Source organism: Auxenochlorella protothecoides (assembly GCF_000733215.1).
Source record: "Auxenochlorella protothecoides strain 0710 unplaced genomic scaffold scaffold38, whole genome shotgun sequence".
In the NCBI taxonomy this organism is placed as follows: domain Eukaryota; kingdom Viridiplantae; phylum Chlorophyta; class Trebouxiophyceae; order Chlorellales; family Chlorellaceae; genus Auxenochlorella; species Auxenochlorella protothecoides.
This window is the reverse complement of record NW_011934253.1, coordinates 50774-67137: the sequence shown is the minus strand read 5'-3', so window position 1 is coordinate 67137 and position 16364 is coordinate 50774. Positions and strand designations below refer to the sequence as shown.

Here is a 16364-nt window from a genome sequence, read left to right as displayed (position 1 = left end):
TCCTTCTACAGCGGCCTGCAGGATGTCAAGGAGCTGGAGCTGGGGCTGAACACGCGGGGGTGACCCAGCTGCTGGACTTCCTGGCGCACTCCTTCAACGGCGGCACCGAGCTCGACGAGCCCCTGCGCCGATGCATGGCCCGCGTCACGCTCGAAGAGTGGAAGCTGGTGGGCGGGTGGGCGGAGGAGAACCGGGAATGGTGGGGCTTCCCCGGATGGCACTGCGCCTCTGCCAGCCTCCTAGCAAAAGAAATCTACGCTTTCCTCCCAGGCCGATATTCTCATTGTGACGGACGGCCAGCTGGCGGCGCCTGCGCCCCTGATCTGTGAGCAGCTGGCGCATGCCAGGGAGCACCTGGGCCTGCGCACGCATGGATTGGTGATCGGAGATCGAGTGTCAGAGGCCATGACGGCGTTCTGCAGCCAGACCCACCTGTTCAGGGGCGGGGTGCTCACCTCCTCGCCCATGCGATGACTGGCTGCAAAGCTCAGGCTCAGTGCTGTTTCAGTGAGGTGTGGAATTACAAGACGATTCTCAACCAGGAAAGGGGGCTTGCAGAGTGTCTCAGCAAGACAAGGATTTATTTGTTGGAAGATCAATCAGATATGCACTGAGCTAGCAAGCTGCAGGGGTCCTTGAGTATCGTGAGGGATGAACAGGGGGCTAGGTAGTGAACGATGAGATGGGGGATGGAATATCTGAAATCAAATGGTCACGCAAATGCATAGGAAGGGGTCATGGAAATGGGTATCACATTGGATGGTGCAAGCGATGCCTGTGGAAACGATATGGGCCTGAAGCTTCATGTGCATTCGCTACAGTCAGGGGTCTACGTGGAGGCACGCATGGGACCCATGCAGAAGAGGGAGCGCCAGCTCGCCCGCTTTGCTGCGGCTGGCTTGCGCTGCGGGTGCGGGGCTGGAACAGCCTTCTCCGCAGCCTGGCGCAAGAAGCTGAACTTCTGCGCATGAGGGAGGAGCAGGACGTTTGGACAGGTATGTAGGTGGCTGGGTCAGCACGGCACAGAGACTGGATTGCCTGATGCAGCACTGCTCAAGTGAGGTACCCACGCAACCCCATAGGGCAATACCTTGAGGTTGAAGGGATCCTTGGTCGGGCCAGCCTTGATGGAGAAGGAGCCGTTCTTGTCAACCTCCACGACTCCGCGCACCTCTGCTAGGGCCTGGGAAGCTGCCTGGGCCTCAGCCAGCTGTGCGCGCAGCACCGCTGTCTCCGCAACAGCGTGCGCCAGAGTGCGCGCCTCCCTGGCAATGACCTCGGCCTTGAACCTCACAAATTTGGCATCCGTCTGCACGAGAGGAGGGGCAGGCACCTTCAGGTTTGGGCTTGGGAGCGCGCCGACAAGTTGAGCACACGGAAGGGCATACACCAAGACCCTGCAGGCTGGCCCGCCCAACAGCCCCGATTCTGCCCACCTCGGCCTGGCGGTGGGCGGCCCGCCGGAGCATGGCATTCAGGAAGGCCCTTTCCTCAGCGAGTGCCTCGGCGTGCTCCGTGTAGCTGGGGAAGAGTGGGGGGTGAGGGCGACCAGAGGTCACCCAGCCCTGCTAGGGGGTGAACATCGTGTGAGCATGGGATGAGGCCTGCTGAGGTGAATTCCTGCTCATAAAAGTCTCAGCTGCACCTTGGCAACCGATCTCAAAGACTCGACTCCTGCATACTTTGGGAGGGAGCAGGCCTTCTTCAATAGGGCAGCATTGGTGTCCATGGAGGCGTTGGCTTCGGCCAGATCGCTGCGCAGCACAGGCTCAGCGTCGGAATCAGCAATTTGAGGGTCGATCTTGGTGTGGACCTCAGTCTCGCCGGTGATCTGGGAGTCACCTTCTCCGTGGGCCAGTGGGGCTCGTGCGTTAGTTGGACCGTCGGTGGACGCCTTCATCGCGGGAATGACAGCGATGGTCACAGTGTTGGCCTCCATTAAGCTGGTCTCCAGGAGCTCACACCGCGCTTCGATGCTGGTGTATTCCTAGTTCAGACGCTCAACGGCGGACTGCATATCGGGTGAAAGGATTCGCAAGTGGTGGTCGGGGCAGAAATGACGGAAATGGTCGACGCAACATAACCGGTCATAAAAACCTGGGATACAACTTGTGAGAGAAGACCTGGTCTTTGGTACGTTTTACTCCCGTATTTCTCGTGTGTCTGTGCAGACCCAATCGGGAGTCCCCACCGGGCTGATATGGGCCTCAAGGATCGGTTCGAATGTGGTGGCCAACCCGGAAGTGGTACCACGGCTCCGGAAGGTTAGTTGCTTAGCAAGCCAGTGCGATCTACAAACTACCTTCCTACATTTCATCACCATAAATTATCCTATCAAGACCTTCCCCGTCTCGCGATTAATAGTTGGAAGGCCGCGACTCTGCGCCCGACAGCCGTGTGTACGAAGCACTCTCCGACAGTTGGCCCTGCCTTCGAGAAGTCCATCGGTGGGAACATGGCTTCAAAGGTTGCTGTCAAGACCACACGCCACATAAGCCGTGAAGCTGCTCAGGTGAGGACTGCTGCGTTGCCCTGGTGCCAAAGCCCGCGATTCTGTTGAGAGGGATCTCTGCTCAGAACCTCACCCGAGACGCACAGGAGCCCGAGCCCACCGCCACCATCATGGCGTACTCGGAGGCGGAAGCAACCCCAGTACCTGTCGTGATGCTGTCGAAGACCGGTGCCGAGAAGGAGGCCATGGTCGTTGATCCTCCCGCAGCCGCCGAGATGGCCATCCCGGTTACCAAGGGCGTCGGCAAGACTCCCAGCAAGGCCAAGGTATTGTAGGAATCCACGCGCCTTTGAACCTCGGAAATCGTGCTATCAGGTGTACTTGAGCACCACTGTGCCCTAGGGACGTCTACCATTTGGCCTCATCCGCCCCTCACCATCTCCATCCTCCTGAAGTCCTCCCTCTCGAGGAGGAAGAGGGCTGCCACATCTTCTGCCGCTCGCTCCCCCAAGAAGAAAGAGGTCAAGAAGGTGGCCAGCTGGAGGTTCACATCTCGTATCAAGAAGGTAAAGGCGTCATGTGTCGGTGCTTGTCCTGGAGGACAGTGCTGCCGGGGTGTGTCGTGTGCACCAACCGAGTCGAAGAGCATCTCTCCCTCGCCCACAATGCACCCCGGGCTTTGTCCACAGGCTTTTGCTGGGCTGAACAAGGCCTTCAGGGGCTCCCACCGGACCTCCCCTGTAAAGAAGCCTCGCGATCTGAAGACCCGCTCCTTCTCCCTTGCCTCCGTGACCTCCCACCTGAGCACTTCAATCGGTGGTCTGATCCACTTCAGGTCCAAGGCTATCTGAAGGTGCCTTTGTCAGATACTCTTGTGACAAGCTCTGATTTTTACCCCTCGCCCAGGCAAGTGCATATCCCTCCACCTCCCTGGTCATGGCACAAAGGGAGTTTTGCATCACACTCCCCACCATCAACCTTCACCACTCGACACCTCTCTCCTGGCATGATGACAACGTGAAGGGACAGCTCGTGCTGTCTCGAAAATGCCTCCTCCAATGTACCCCAACTTGACCGCTGAAATGCCCAGTGCAGGCACGTGATTCCCTTCAGCAATGTACGACCACCATAACCTTGAACATACAACCAACCACATGTTGCTGTGAAACTTCCTTCCCTTGCACAAGGAAATAGTAAGCCCCACATGCCCATCCCCTGTCCCCTGCTGCTGCTGGATGCCAGCTACGAAACAACCAGTGCATGTCTGTGAGTGACAATTCCATCCAAGAGCACCCCTGACATGCTTCCTGATCCAGTATGCCCTCAGGAATATCCATTCGAAATGAGGAAGGTCGATGTTGGCCTTGGAACGGGTACTGCACGTAGGGGCACCTCAACTCAAGACGAGAATCACTTATCATCTGTGTAGCACCCCTGCCTGCAACAGTTTGTTATTGCCTTTCCATCCTCGTCTCCATTGTAACCAACAGTGGCATCCCGACGAGCGCCTGCCACGGTATCCAAACGCTACCTCGCGCGCGCGCGCTGAGCTGTGAGGTTTCGTATGTGCAAAATGGGTCGTGAGAATGCGATCAAAGCCTACACTGTCACATTAAACAGGAACATTGAGTAGCTCAAACATTACATGTATGTAGAAGAGGAGCTCGAGCCGCTCACGAGTATTTGCGGCAGGATGCACACCTAGTACACCCCACCCTCCATCTGCCGGCATGGATGATGCTCTGCTGCGAGAGGAGTACTTGTAAGTTCTTTGTGATTGAGGCATCGCAGTTAATTGTTCTTGGATTACCCTCCTGCATCGCGTCATGCTGCCTGTGCCCCTCATCCCTGCACAGGCACCTGGTCTTCAGCCTGTATCCCAAATGGAAGGGCGAGGCAGAGCAGCGCTGTGATCTGCAGTGTTTCTGGCCCAGGATACAGAAAGGTGATGCGCTTGGCATTGGTGATAGGCCCTGTCGGAGTTAGACTCAGCTCAAGTGCAGAGGATGGCTGCGTGCAACAATCGTGTGCATGCACTGCGACTTGCACCATCAGTCTCAGCCTCGCCCTGCACCGCCCTCAGCAGATGCTGGAGCCATGGTGCCCTCCCTGATGTCCAACCTGCGCAAGCTTCAGGCTGGTGGCAAGGTGCGGGGGCTTTGTGCAGCAGCTGCACGCTTGGTTGAGCATGCTGCTGGTGCACTGCTCAGATCTGCAGCGCTATCACAAGCACCCCCACCCCCTCTGCAAGATGCAGGTCGACATGGACAGCGGAATCGACCTTGATTCAGAGCCTCACTGGCTCATGTGGCTGGAGCACCTCAATGCCCTGGAGGCTGCGGTGGGAGGGTGGGTGGGGGAGGAGGTGCATGGCCCGGGCTTGCCCTCGCCAATGATGCCCCTGCCTTCCAACTTGCAAGCGGCACCCGCTTGCCGCCTCTAGGGTTGATTGCAGCTGGAGATGCGCTGTCCAGCCCGCTCACTGCCCCTTGATCTGCAGGCCAGGCTCCACACATCAGCGGCCAGGCTTGCCAAGCGGGCGAGGATGAGTGGGGGACCACCTCCTGCAGCGTCCAGCACCCCCAAGCAAGAGGCTGATGTTGCGGCTGGCGGCAGCGAATCCAGCGCCGACGAGGCTGACTCCTCTTCCTCCCAGTCCAGCGACTCGCCCGCCCCGCCGGCCACACAGGAGGAGCAGGAGGCGGTGTGCAGGGTCATTGCCCGCAGCCGGCTGGCACAGGTGTGTAGCGCATGACGGCAGACGTTGACCCTGCTTGGTGCAGGCCTGGGGCTGTAGTATGTGGGTGTTCAAACAGGGATCCAAGGGCACTTTCGCTGAGCAGCGCTCCTATTCTCATACCCACACAGGCACACGACCGCTTGGAGTCTGTTTGCTTGCGTCTGACAGAGGAACTGGTGGCTGGCTCTAGGCTCCAACAGCCACGCGAGGTCCTGCAGCAGGAGCCCATGCTCGAGCAGCCCGCCAGCCCTCGCCATGGCGCCAGCATGCAGGCGGGGAGCACCGGTTGCGGCGCCAGCGTGCAGGCAGGGAGCTCCAGCCGCGGTGCCAGCGTGCAGACAGGAAGCCCAGGCCTCAGCGTCTGCAAAGTAGAGCCCGGGAGCCCGCCCTCCATATTCGAGGATCGCCAGGCCAGCCCCCTGCAGGACAGCCTGCAGGGTGCCAGCCAGACGTCGCTCCTGGCAGTTGCCTGCCGCTTTGGGGCTGGGCCAGAGGGATCGATCGACATGCACGCCTTCCTAGACATCCTCCGACGGCCAGGTGATGCCTGGGCCCTGGAGTCGCCGGGGTTATGGACCTCGGCGACCTACCGGCAGAATGGATTATGTAGCCGTGTGTGTTCCTTGAGCAGGGAGTGAGATGGATGGGGTTTGGACTGGTAAGGTTTTGTATGGGTGAGGGGCGGCAAAGGCTTCTGCATGCAGCGTCTGTTTGTGCATCCACGATTTTGGGCCCCACCCCACCCCCCTGCACTGCACAGGCATGTGGAGGGGCACTGCCCCACCCCCCCGCCCCTTCCTGCTGATGCTCTGGGCACTGCGCAGCCACGGGTGGACGGCCCGGGCCCTCGCGCGCTTGCTGGCTCTGCTCCAGTCCCCAGGTGTGGCGGAGTCGGCAGTGGTCGGTCGATGGATGTGCTCCACCTTCCAGCGGCCCAGAGATCTTGGTGTTACTGATGCGTGTGGAGAGATCCGCTGCACGGGTGCTCCCCTCACTCCTCCGGCCCACACATTTGAGTCCTCGCGTCCCACCTGCATCCCCCGCAGGGCGCCTGAGTGGGGCAATGTGCTGCGAGCCCCTCGCCAGCGAGGCGGAGCGAGCGGCGCTGCTCGATGCGGCCATGCATGGGGCGTGGTCGGAGCTCCCCCGCGGGCCAGGCTCGGTGGCTCAGGCCTCGGAGACGGAGACGGAGGGCGAGGCGTCTCTGACCCCAGACATTCTCCAGTCTCCCGGCGAGGCCATGGATGTCGACCCGCCCCAGACCCAGACGGCAGAGAGCGGTGGGGAACCGATGTATGTGCAGCGTGAGGCCGAGCCTGAGTGCGGCCCGGGCACGTTTGCCAGCCAAGCAGCGAGTGCTGAGGCAGAGGCAGCCGCCGTCGCTGCCGACGAGGCACCTGCAGTCTCGGCAACCGATGCTGAGAGGGATGCGTGTCTCTTGAGTGCGTCCCGGGCCCTGCTGCAGACCGCATGGGCTGTTTTGGGTGAGCGAATCTGGCGCTGTGGGCTCCAAGATGAAGCGCTTGACGAGCAGGCAGGGCACAAGGCCAGGCTCCGCTCCGATGCGACTTGCAGGTGAAGGATTTTAAATTGCTGGGACACCCATTACCGTCCTGAATCCGCTCATTCTCCTCACAAACAAGCAGACAAGGTGCTGGAGGGCGCGGCTCGCGATGAGCCCCTGCGGCGGACGTTCAGGCACTTCCTGCAACCACCCAGGTATGGAGTTGAGAATCTTTGGACTGGTGTGTGTGGAATCACAGATAGAGCACACATAAAGCAAGTGCCTCAGCGGATTGCCAATTGACGGGCCCCTCCCACCCTTCGTTGCCAGGCCGGCCTGGGGAGGTCTGCCCCCCCTGCCGCCCCCCTTCACGGCCTTCGACCATACAGAGGAGCGGGGAGGGGAGGTGCGTGCCGCCGTCGACCCCGCCCGCGCCCACCCTCTGGCGGAGCTGGCGGGCTGGAGGGACGAGGCCCTGACCGTGCAGTGGCGCTGGCAGTACCAGCGGTACAAGGACCTGCTGAGGAAGCGCGCACGCACGGCCCACGAGCCGCGGCTCAGGGTCGTGGCCCACCTGCTGCACGACTCAGCGCGGGCGAGCATGCGGCGCGCGCTGGCGGCGATGCCCCGCCTGCCCGGCACACCCCCCGCCGACCTCCTGCTCCTGGCCGACGCTGTGACCACCTTCAAGGCCCCCACCAGAGCCACCTGGCTGCGGCGCTACGCGGTGCGGGCTGCGGCGGCCATCCAACGGGCGGGGGGGGAGGCGGCGGCCGGCGAGGAGGAGAGGCTGACGTGGCGGCTGGCTCAGCTGCCACCCGACGTCGCCGCCGTCTTTGAGGCGGGGCGCGCGGCGGGGCTGAGATTGGCGGTGCTGCAGAGGGCGCTGGCGCGGTACCAGGCCGCCCATCCCCCTGGCTAATTTGGGCTGGAGGGACGAGGGTGACAAATAGGCCCTGCCTGCTTCTGTTTACAGCCGGACTTTCACTTTGGCACACTATGATACAGTGTCTGTCGATGCATTACAATTGGACCCAGGAGTCATTCGCAGTATTCTTTGCCAGTGGAGGGTAGAGTCACGTACAAGAGGACGGGGCTTGGTGAGGGGAAGGTGATTGCCGCCTTGGCAGGATTATGAGAGCTGTTATTTATACTGCTTCAGCAATGAGTCGGTCTGGGAAGGGATAATGCCCTGCTGAAAGGGATGGCAGCACCTAAGAGTCCACGAGCCTCAAGCGGCGGCCAGGGCGGGTGCCGTGCAGCAGGGCTCGCACGGCTCCGCCTCCGCCGCCCCCCGCGCCGGCCCCCGCTCCTCACCGCCCTCAAAGAGCCATGGCAGCGCAGCGGGCATGTCGTGTATGGACGCCAGCTGCACGTCCGCCCCCGCGCCCTCCACCCCGATCCGCCCCACCAGCACGGTGAACATGCCCAGCCGCTTCCCCGCCGCCACGTTGCGCGTGCTGTCGTCGAACCAGCCGGTGCGCGCGGGGTGAAGGCCTGTGGCCTCCAGCGCCAGCAGGTAGGCCTGGTGCTCGGGCTTGCAGACCACGGGGCGGCCGTGTCGCGCCCAGCCTCGCGCCGCGGCGGCCGCCTGCACGTCCTCAAACGCGACCACGCCCTGGAAGCAGTCGGCGACGCCCAGCAGGTCCAGGCAGATGCGGGCATGCTTGCGGTCGGCGTTGGTGAAAATGTACCTGGGGGAGAGGTTTCTCATTGGGGGGGAGGGGGTTAAGAGGGCATCAGGTGGAGAGAGAAACGCATGCTGATTTGAGAGAGATTTAGAGGATGATTTACTGAGTTCCACCTCCAGGTTTGCCAGCAGGTGTGCCTCGGAGTTTGTGTAATGCGAGCACCAGCTATCAGATAATGCCCAAGACAACGCCGTCCAGGCATTCCTGGGGACACAAGTGTGACGAATCGTCACACTCTCCCACAGGCGATGCTCAGCAAAGATCAACATCCTGCCCTTCCGACCATCTCACTTCGGAAGGGGAATGCGCTGCAGCATGGAGCGCAGCTTCGCGTCCCACCGCAGGTACTGCTCGTATTGGAGGCTGTGGTGGACCTCCGCATGCCAGTGGTCTGCATCTATTTTGTAGCCCTGTGCCTGAGCAAGAAAGCGGGGGAGTGACCCTTGAGCTGAGTGAGAAAGCGCCAGGTGAATCTGCTTGTTACAGATGTTGCCCCCTGCTGCGCACCCAATTACAGCCCAACCCATGCTCACCACAAGTCCAGCCATGGTGGTGCCATACTGCATATAGCACCTTCAGGAGGTGGAGGGTGAACTCCTGTGATTGCACTGCTAGGTAGACCCAATGCGTTGACCAAATGCTCTTGCACCAACTCGGCAACCCACACCCCACCTAACATCAGCATGTACCCAGCCCACGCACTTGAAGCAGAGATCGTACACTTCTTCCTGAGGTACACCCAGGTACTTGACCATGTAGGCCTGGATGTTGGCCGCGACCTGGGCCTTCATGGCAGGAACATCGTAGAGGGTGTCGTCCAAATCAAGGAGCAGCGCGTCTACTGGCGGTGGGGCAGGGTTGACCGTCATGATTCCCAGTATATATTTATTGTTGAATGTATCAGAATATGTTGTGAGCGCACGAAGCGATGCGATGCTTGGAAGCTATGAGACGAGTCGGTCGTGCCCTGACAAAGTTGAACGATAAGAGTCCAATTCCTCAAGGGCACTGGGCATCGAGTGGAATTTCCTTCGGCAAAATTTGTACTGTGATGACTTCATTGACGAGAAGCCAGTACGCTTCCCACAAATTCTGCCACCCTGAGTACCACGTGGAGGGGGAGCCCTCGGAAAAAAAGATAAGGATCTGAGTGAGGGGCGACACGCCGTGCCTGAATGGTGTGGACCACATGGGCATGACACCCTCGTCGTCGTACCTTTGAATCGCAAAGCACATGCACTAGATTAGTCCAGAGGCCTCGACAGCATGCAATCGGTGTGCGATTGCAGGTGCCAAGTGCGAGCACCGGCCCAAGGTCGTGAACAGGCATGCACGCCGGTGTCGCGCCACGCAGGCGGCGCCGCGACACACATCCGACCGATCGGTCGTAGTCCAGGGCTTGCATCGTTCCTCACAGGGGCTGTAGCGGCGGGCATCCTTGCCGTGGCACCCCCCAGCCAGGCCGTCGCGCCATTCCTCCAGTCGCAAGGTACTTCATACCTGGGTGCATGCTGCATGCTTGGAATAACAAGGGGGTACGTCCATCGGCGGTGATGCATAGGTAAATGATCTGTTCCGAGGGTGGCTGGGAATCCAGCACCCCTCTCCCTGGCATGAGCATGGGATTTCCTGCAATGGCACGCAACCTCCCCCCTACCCCTTAGGCAAGGCTCTCACTCTTTTCTGCGCGGGTGCCCTGCACCCCCCGCGGCACCCTCCCCACACGTGCGGTCAGTTCCCCCCATTCTCACTCCCTCTCTCCTCTTGCTGCGCAGGCGGGCAGGGCCCGCTGGTGGAGGAGGAGGCCCGCCTCTTCCGCATGCGCGAGCAGTATGAGGGCGAGGCGGCGGAGAGCCTGGCCAAGGCGCGCAGCGCACTGGAGGAGGAGACGCGCACGCAGCAGCGCTCCTCCTCCCTCCTCTGCGCCACGCCCTTTGGCGTGGACGTGGTGGGCATCACCGAGGCGGTGGCCATCACAGGCGCGCTGGTGGGCGGCGTCTCCGCGCGGCGGCGTAAGCTGGAGCTCGAGAAGCTGAACGAGCGCCTGCGCACCATCAACCAACAGCTGCGGCAGCAGGCGCGAGCGGGGGTAATGTATGCGCCGGGGCTCACCTATGCCCCCCCCGCCGGCGGCCGGACCGACAACGGGGCGGGGGCTGCGCAGGGGGCCGTGGCGCTGCCCGGCGCGAGCAACTTGACCCTGGTGCCCCCCATGCCCGTGCCCATGCCGGGCACGGCGGAGGGGGCGGACCCGCCGGGTGACTGGGGCGGGGTGTCGGGCGGCGGGGGAAGCCCCGCCCTGGGTGGCATGGGCCTCTCCGTCCTGTCCATGGACGACGAGGAGGGGCCCAGCCCCGAGTCGGTGCACTGCCAGCAGGTAGAATTGTTGTTGTTGTTAGTTTCTGGGAGGGGAACATGCAAATGTATCTGCATCCTGCATTGCAAGGCCAGGCCGGGGAGCTCTGTGTGGGTGATGTGGACATGGTGCAGACGACAGCCTGTACGACGAACCTGTTGCCCCTCCTTGGTCGAGCCGCATTGCGGTCTTGAATGCAGCGCCACGCGTATTAGGTCAACAAGTAGATGGGCCCCCTGCCTCACACACATCACTTCCCATCGAACCTTACTCCCCCCCCCCCCCTAACTATGGCAACTCCCCCCCTTCCCGAGCAGGCACTGAAGGAGGGCAAGCGCCTGCTCAAAAACGGGTCGGCCGGCGCTGCCATGGTGCGCTTCGAGAAGGCGCACATGCTGGCGCGCAGCCTGGGCGACCGCGTGAAGGAGCGGCGCGCGGTGCGTGGCCTGGCGGCGGCCTCGCGCCTGGCGGGCCAGCCGCGGCAAGCCGTCAAGCACCTCCTGCGGGTGCTGGAGATCTCGCGCGACATGGGCGACTTTGTGGGCGACGCCGACGCCTACGGCACCATCGCCGACATCTACACCGACATTGGCGAGTTCGAGCACGCGGCCGAGTACTACGACAAGTACATCGCGCGCATGGATAACACCGGCAGCCCTGTGTGATGCCTGGTGGCACTCCTCGCGCACTGTTCTGACAGGCAGCTGTCGGCATGTACCTTTGTATTCCAGGGCGAGGCCCCACTTTTCTAGCACGCACCCTCCATCGCATGGAATTCGAGCGAGCAGGCGGGAGGAAGTGGGAATCGGAAGGGTGTTGGAGCAACCCATGCATGTCCCTGGGAATGCAAGCAAGGCATTGCTGCTGCACGGTGGCGGACAAGTGCGAAACCAGGGTCCTGCTGTTAAGCAGTCCCAAACACCCCGACCCCTGCGTCTCCCTTCCCAACCCACTTCCATGCTCTGTCATTTTTCTCTCCACAAAGGGTTACACAGCGTGTGACTTGCTTTTCAGGGCAAGCGCCCCAGCCCAGTGACGGAGGCTGGGACTCCCAACGTGGCCCGTTGGCGCGCTTGGAGGGGCGCGCGGGGCGGCAGGGGCACAGGAGGGATGGACTTCCGTCCCTCCTCTGGAATCCCCGTCGCCCCGCGCAGCCCCGGCACCAGCCGGCCCTTGGTGTAGGTTGCCTGGCCCGGCGCCGATTCGATCAGTACAGGCGCACGGGCTTGCCCATGGTGGACTTGATGTACAGCGTCTTGACGTTCTGCCAGTTCTTCTTGAGCAGGGACACCAGGAAATTGATGGACATCTGGATGTTGATGTACAGCTCGCGGTCGGTCTGGTTGATGTTGCCCACGGCAACGCCCAGGCACAGCACCTTCTTCAGCTGGTACTTGACGGAGGACTTGAGCTCCGTCACCTTGGTCTCCAGGTTGTCGTTGTGGGTGATGAGGGTGGGGAACTTGCCCGCCTTGTTCAGGCCGGGACCGAGCAGGCGCGGGATCTGCTTGATCAGCGAGTCGGAGGCCAGGAAGGCGGCGTACTTCTTCGCCAGCTTCTTCACCAGCTTCTTGTTCTTGTTCAGCTTCTTCAGGTCGTCCACGGTCATGGCGTCCACGCCCAGGGCGGCGGCCTCCTCGCAATGCTTGTGGTCACCCAGCACGCACACCTTCAGGGAGGGGCGGGGGCAGTAGGGCAGCTTCACGGACCCGCTGAAACGCTTGTCCTTCTGGGGATCGTAGTTCTTCAGCCCGATCTGGAGCTCCACGGTCTCCGTGAACTTGCGGGGCTTGTCCTTGGCGCCCTGGAGCACGGCTGTGAAGGCGGGGCGAGGGAGGGGGGGGAGGGAGGTCGAGTCAACCGCGGTGAGGGCCTAAGGTGGACGCGTTTACATGGCCCATCAGAACGTCGATCGTATCCACCACGATAACTGGGCGGCATCCGTCACTCCGCCACCTCTGCCCGGCTGCGCACCATTGATACCCTCGCGGAGGGCCTCGCCGGAAACTTTCGACATGATGTCACTAACACTGCTGGTAACCCAAGGGTGAGAGGAGAGAGGGAGGAACAGGTTGCAGGCCAGACTGTATGGGCCATCCGCCGCTCGTGGGGGACACGGGGGTGGAAAGCGAGGTGCCCATTTCCCGCCATCTGGACAGCAAGGCTCGTCAGGGCGCGATGCCAGGTATAAGACCATCCCCTGGCCTGGCAGCATCCAGTGCTGCGGGACAGATGACGGAAACTTGCACCCCAGGACAGCGCCTGGGTCTTGTGGTGAGCCGTGGTGGGCTCGTGCTGTGGTAATCGTACTCGGGAGCAGCGCTGCCCATGCTCGAGTCCCACACTCTGTCACAAGCTCCCCGCCTCCCGCACCGCAGACCGAGTTCGAGCCAGGCGCGGGAACCTACGTCGCAGGAAGCTTTGTGTGCGCGTCCCTGGTCGGCATCCAGCGCACCGTGCCCGTCGAGGAGACAGCTGACAAGGTGCTGAGGGTGCTGGTTGAGTGAGGGACACCGATGCCTGCAGTCCCGGCTGCTGCAATGAGATCCGGTGACTAGTAGACCCTTGCCATCCGCCAACCCCTTGCTCAGCAGCGCCTGCCCCGCCTCGAGGTCTCCCGCTCCACCCGCCCCGACCCCGTGCCATCCCCCGGGGACGTGGTGACCGCCCGCATCACGCGCCTGACGCCCCGCCTCGCCCTCGCCGACATCCTGTGCGTGGGTGAACACCCCTGCGCCCAGCGCTACAGCGGCGTGGTCCGCATCCAGGACGTGCGCGCCACCGAGATCGACTCCGTGCGCCTGCCCGCCGCCTTCCGCCCAGGGGACCTGATCCGGGCCGAGGTATTGTCCCTGGGCGACGCCCGCTCCTACTTCCTCACCACTGCCAAGAACGAGCTGGGCGTGGTCTACGCCAAGAGCATCGCAGGTGCGAGTGTGTGTGTGTTTGCGGGGGAGTGAGCGACAGTGTCTTGGGGTTCTCTTCCTGCCTGCCTCGCTGTGGTTGTAGTAAGGCGATCGAGCTTGGCACCCGGTGCCCGGGATGGAGAGGAGTCTGGCTGTGCACCGCAAGCCACAGGATCATGTTCATTGACCCCTGAATCCCACCCCCCAAATCCCTCGCCGGCCTTTTGGCAGCCGGAGTGCCCATGGTCCCGCTGAGCTGGCAGGAGATGCAGTGCCCCACCACCCAATCCGTCGAGTCCCGCAAGGTCGCCCGCGTCTAGGCCGACGCTGATTAGAGAGGCCCCTTGTGCCCTCCAGGCACACGCCGCCAGGCACAGCAGGCCGACGCCGGGCCACTGTGCCTCTGACCCCATGGCAGATCAGGAGCGCAGAGTGTTCCTCACCGTGGGCACCACCCGCTTCGACGCACTGGTGGAGGCAGTGGACCGTGCGGCCGTCGCGGCCGTGCTGCGCCGGCGCGGGTACACCCACCTGACCATGCAGATCGGGGCCGCGGCCTTCCAGGGCTCGCGCCTGCTGCCGGCGGGCGCGATGCGCGGCGCCCTTCCCGACGGCCTCGTCGTGGAGTGGTTTGACTACAGCCCATCCCTGGCCGCGCATGTCGCCGGCGCGGCGCTGGTGGTCAGTCATGCCGGGGCGGGCAGTGTGTTCGAGGCCCTGGTAGCGGGGGTGCCCGTCGTCGCCGTGCCCAACCCGCAGCTCATGGACGACCACCAGGCGGAACTTGCCCGGAAGTTGGAAGGCGCGGGCGTGCTGGTGGCGGCGACGCTGGGCACCCTGGAGCATGTGCTGGCCACCGCGGACTTCCAGGGGCTCGAATCTTACGTCCCGGGCGACCCCGGGGGCATGGTGGCGGCCGTGGACTGGCTCATGGGAGTGGGGAGCGCGGCTGGGAAGAAGTAGGCTGTTTTGGTAGCCAGGCTGGCTTCTTTTGGGGGAGGGGTGTCATCTCGGAGCATGTGGTACTGTGCTACCAATGTATGCCTTCCAACTCCCTTGAGATATCATGTGCCTGGTATTCTGCTTCATAAGTCCAGGATCCTGTGAGCAACGTGCAGATATCGAAAGGATGCCCTTGTGGGGGTGCGCATTGAAGAGAGGCAGGACCGGTTGCCTTCCCGCCAACCCGGGAGTCTTGCGCCTTCGTGCCCACTACGACACGACCGCTGGGCCCCGGTAGGCCCTCTATTCATCCAGCTCGTGCCCTCGTCGCAGCCATCGGCGGACCATCGAGGCGAAGGAGCTCGACACCGCATCGCCATGGAGTCTCTGAGTCGGGAAGATGTCGAGAGGTACGTCCAGGGGCAGGCCATGCAGGAGCGCTCACGCAACGGTGCTTGGCGTGGGGCAGCAATGCAATCTCTCACGCCCTCAATGCAGGCTCATGTTCTTCGATCAGACTCGCGAGGCTGCGGAGCGGGAGCACAAGGCGAACCCCAAGGACGCCCTGGTGCGCGTGGCTCCCGGGGCCGATGTCTCCACCACTCGACGTCGGGATGTGGTATAGCACTTTACGCCACTTTCTCAAGGCAATTCCAGTGTTGATGCACCGAACTTTGCCCATGTGCAGGTCTTGACCAAGTGGGGCGGTGCCCTGCTCGAGCTGGCGCACTTCCGCCAGGGCTCCGACGCCTACTCCATGATCGAGGAGGCGATCGAGAAGTTTCAAAAGGCCCTGGGCCTCGACGCCGGGCGGCACGACGCCCTGTGGTGCCTGGGGAACGCCTACACCAGCCAGGGCTTCCTCTCGCCCGATGCGGCGGCGGCCAACGCCTTCTTCGCCCAGGCCAACGAATCGTTCCGCAAGGCCGTGGACGCGCAGCCCGCCAACGAGTCCTACAAACGGGCCCTGGAGATGACCGCCAAGGCACCCGCGCTCTACCTGGAGCTCCAGCGACAGCTGGCGGCCGCGGGGCACAGCACGGGGGGCGAGAGCGCCAGCACATCTGCCGGGCCCGGGACCGCGCAGGTGAGGGGTGAGGTGTCGTAAGGAGATATTCCATAGGACTTTCATGTGGTTGATGTAGGATGTGATGGATGAAGAAATCGTCGTCTTTGGGATACAAGGGCTGCCCTGTTGTTGCCATTGCGGAGCTGTCTGAGGCCAGCACAGACGGTTCACATTGCCAACTCACTCCATGGGCATCGCCTGCCTCCTTTTCTTCCTCAGAAGCAGGTAGGCGGCATCAGCGACTTCTGGTACGACGTCGCCGGCTGGGTGACCCTGGTCGCCCTAGGGTTCGGCATCGCCACGCTCTCTCGCGGCCCCACGGCCCTGCCCCCCGCCCCGGCGCGCTAGGAGGCCACCCTTCCCCGGCCCATCGGAGGGCTACCTGGGTGTGACAGTGCCTTGCCTGTCCTGCCTTCATCCAGACACCTGCCCGCCGTCTCTGCCCTGCGCTCCTTGCTGGCTGGGGCTTGGCTGCTTGTGTGGTATTGCCGGCCCCTGCATGGCCGCAGGCACACCCGCTGACGATATTTCCTGTACACCCCACTTGCACGAGATCAAGCTTTGCACGCACATCCGTCACGATCAAGGTCTCAGGTTCTCGTGATGGGCTGGATGCCCAAAGACTATCATTACGATCAGGTAGTATCAGCATGCACATGGATGCGCTTTGGGAATTCCAAACTCTGCTCTCGCTTGCCTCCATC

The 16364-nt window shown here is 62.4% G+C and overlaps 10 protein-coding genes across 10 annotated transcripts; 7 read left to right on the top strand and 3 right to left on the bottom strand.

Annotated features, from left to right (window-relative positions):
• Positions 1-134: 134 nt before the first annotated feature.
• F751_3605 (hypothetical protein) lies at positions 135-474 on the top strand (the record flags this gene model as incomplete). Its single annotated transcript, XM_011400561.1, has 2 exons — positions 135-167; positions 271-474. 2 exons carry the CDS (start codon positions 135-137, stop codon positions 472-474), a joined length of 237 nt encoding a protein of 78 aa, XP_011398863.1.
• A 355-nt stretch (positions 475-829) lies between these two features.
• Positions 830-1939, bottom strand: F751_3604 (hypothetical protein; the record flags this gene model as incomplete). The annotated part of the gene is made up of 4 exons (XM_011400560.1): positions 830-961; positions 1091-1309; positions 1437-1521; positions 1683-1939. 4 exons carry the CDS (start codon positions 1937-1939, stop codon positions 830-832), a joined length of 693 nt encoding a protein of 230 aa, XP_011398862.1.
• Positions 1940-2664: 725 nt separating this feature from the next.
• Positions 2665-3303, top strand: F751_3603 (hypothetical protein; the record flags this gene model as incomplete). Its single annotated transcript, XM_011400559.1, has 2 exons — positions 2665-2778; positions 3142-3303. The coding sequence occupies 2 exons, from the start codon at positions 2665-2667 to the stop codon at positions 3301-3303; spliced, it is 276 nt and encodes a 91-aa protein (XP_011398861.1).
• Positions 3304-4549: 1246 nt separating this feature from the next.
• Positions 4550-7618, top strand: F751_3602 (hypothetical protein; the record flags this gene model as incomplete). The annotated part of the gene is made up of 9 exons (XM_011400558.1): positions 4550-4600; positions 4710-4793; positions 5142-5192; positions 5414-5732; positions 5953-6072; positions 6239-6676; positions 6839-6911; positions 7027-7423; positions 7484-7618. 9 exons carry the CDS (start codon positions 4550-4552, stop codon positions 7616-7618), a joined length of 1668 nt encoding a protein of 555 aa, XP_011398860.1.
• A 226-nt stretch (positions 7619-7844) lies between these two features.
• F751_3601 (Suppressor of disruption of TFIIS) lies at positions 7845-9256 on the bottom strand (the record flags this gene model as incomplete). Its single annotated transcript, XM_011400557.1, has 5 exons — positions 7845-7888; positions 8014-8390; positions 8679-8803; positions 8921-8960; positions 9060-9256. The coding sequence occupies 5 exons, from the start codon at positions 9254-9256 to the stop codon at positions 7845-7847; spliced, it is 783 nt and encodes a 260-aa protein (XP_011398859.1).
• A 696-nt stretch (positions 9257-9952) lies between these two features.
• On the top strand, positions 9953-11408 carry F751_3600 (Protein FLUORESCENT IN BLUE LIGHT, chloroplastic; the record flags this gene model as incomplete). Its single annotated transcript, XM_011400556.1, has 3 exons — positions 9953-9968; positions 10163-10764; positions 11061-11408. The coding sequence occupies 3 exons, from the start codon at positions 9953-9955 to the stop codon at positions 11406-11408; spliced, it is 966 nt and encodes a 321-aa protein (XP_011398858.1).
• A 542-nt stretch (positions 11409-11950) lies between these two features.
• On the bottom strand, positions 11951-12760 carry F751_3599 (60S ribosomal protein L10a-3; the record flags this gene model as incomplete). Its single annotated transcript, XM_011400555.1, has 2 exons — positions 11951-12558; positions 12718-12760. 2 exons carry the CDS (start codon positions 12758-12760, stop codon positions 11951-11953), a joined length of 651 nt encoding a protein of 216 aa, XP_011398857.1.
• A 215-nt stretch (positions 12761-12975) lies between these two features.
• On the top strand, positions 12976-13969 carry F751_3598 (Exosome complex component CSL4; the record flags this gene model as incomplete). Its single annotated transcript, XM_011400554.1, has 4 exons — positions 12976-13017; positions 13122-13226; positions 13338-13671; positions 13881-13969. The coding sequence occupies 4 exons, from the start codon at positions 12976-12978 to the stop codon at positions 13967-13969; spliced, it is 570 nt and encodes a 189-aa protein (XP_011398856.1).
• A 91-nt stretch (positions 13970-14060) lies between these two features.
• Positions 14061-14612, top strand: F751_3597 (UDP-N-acetylglucosamine transferase subunit ALG13-like protein; the record flags this gene model as incomplete). The annotated part of the gene is made up of 1 exon (XM_011400553.1): positions 14061-14612. One exon carries the CDS (start codon positions 14061-14063, stop codon positions 14610-14612), a length of 552 nt encoding a protein of 183 aa, XP_011398855.1.
• Positions 14613-14969: 357 nt separating this feature from the next.
• On the top strand, positions 14970-16052 carry F751_3596 (hypothetical protein; the record flags this gene model as incomplete). Its single annotated transcript, XM_011400552.1, has 3 exons — positions 14970-15159; positions 15280-15678; positions 15880-16052. The coding sequence occupies 3 exons, from the start codon at positions 14970-14972 to the stop codon at positions 16050-16052; spliced, it is 762 nt and encodes a 253-aa protein (XP_011398854.1).
• Between the last annotated feature and the right edge of the window lie 312 nt (positions 16053-16364).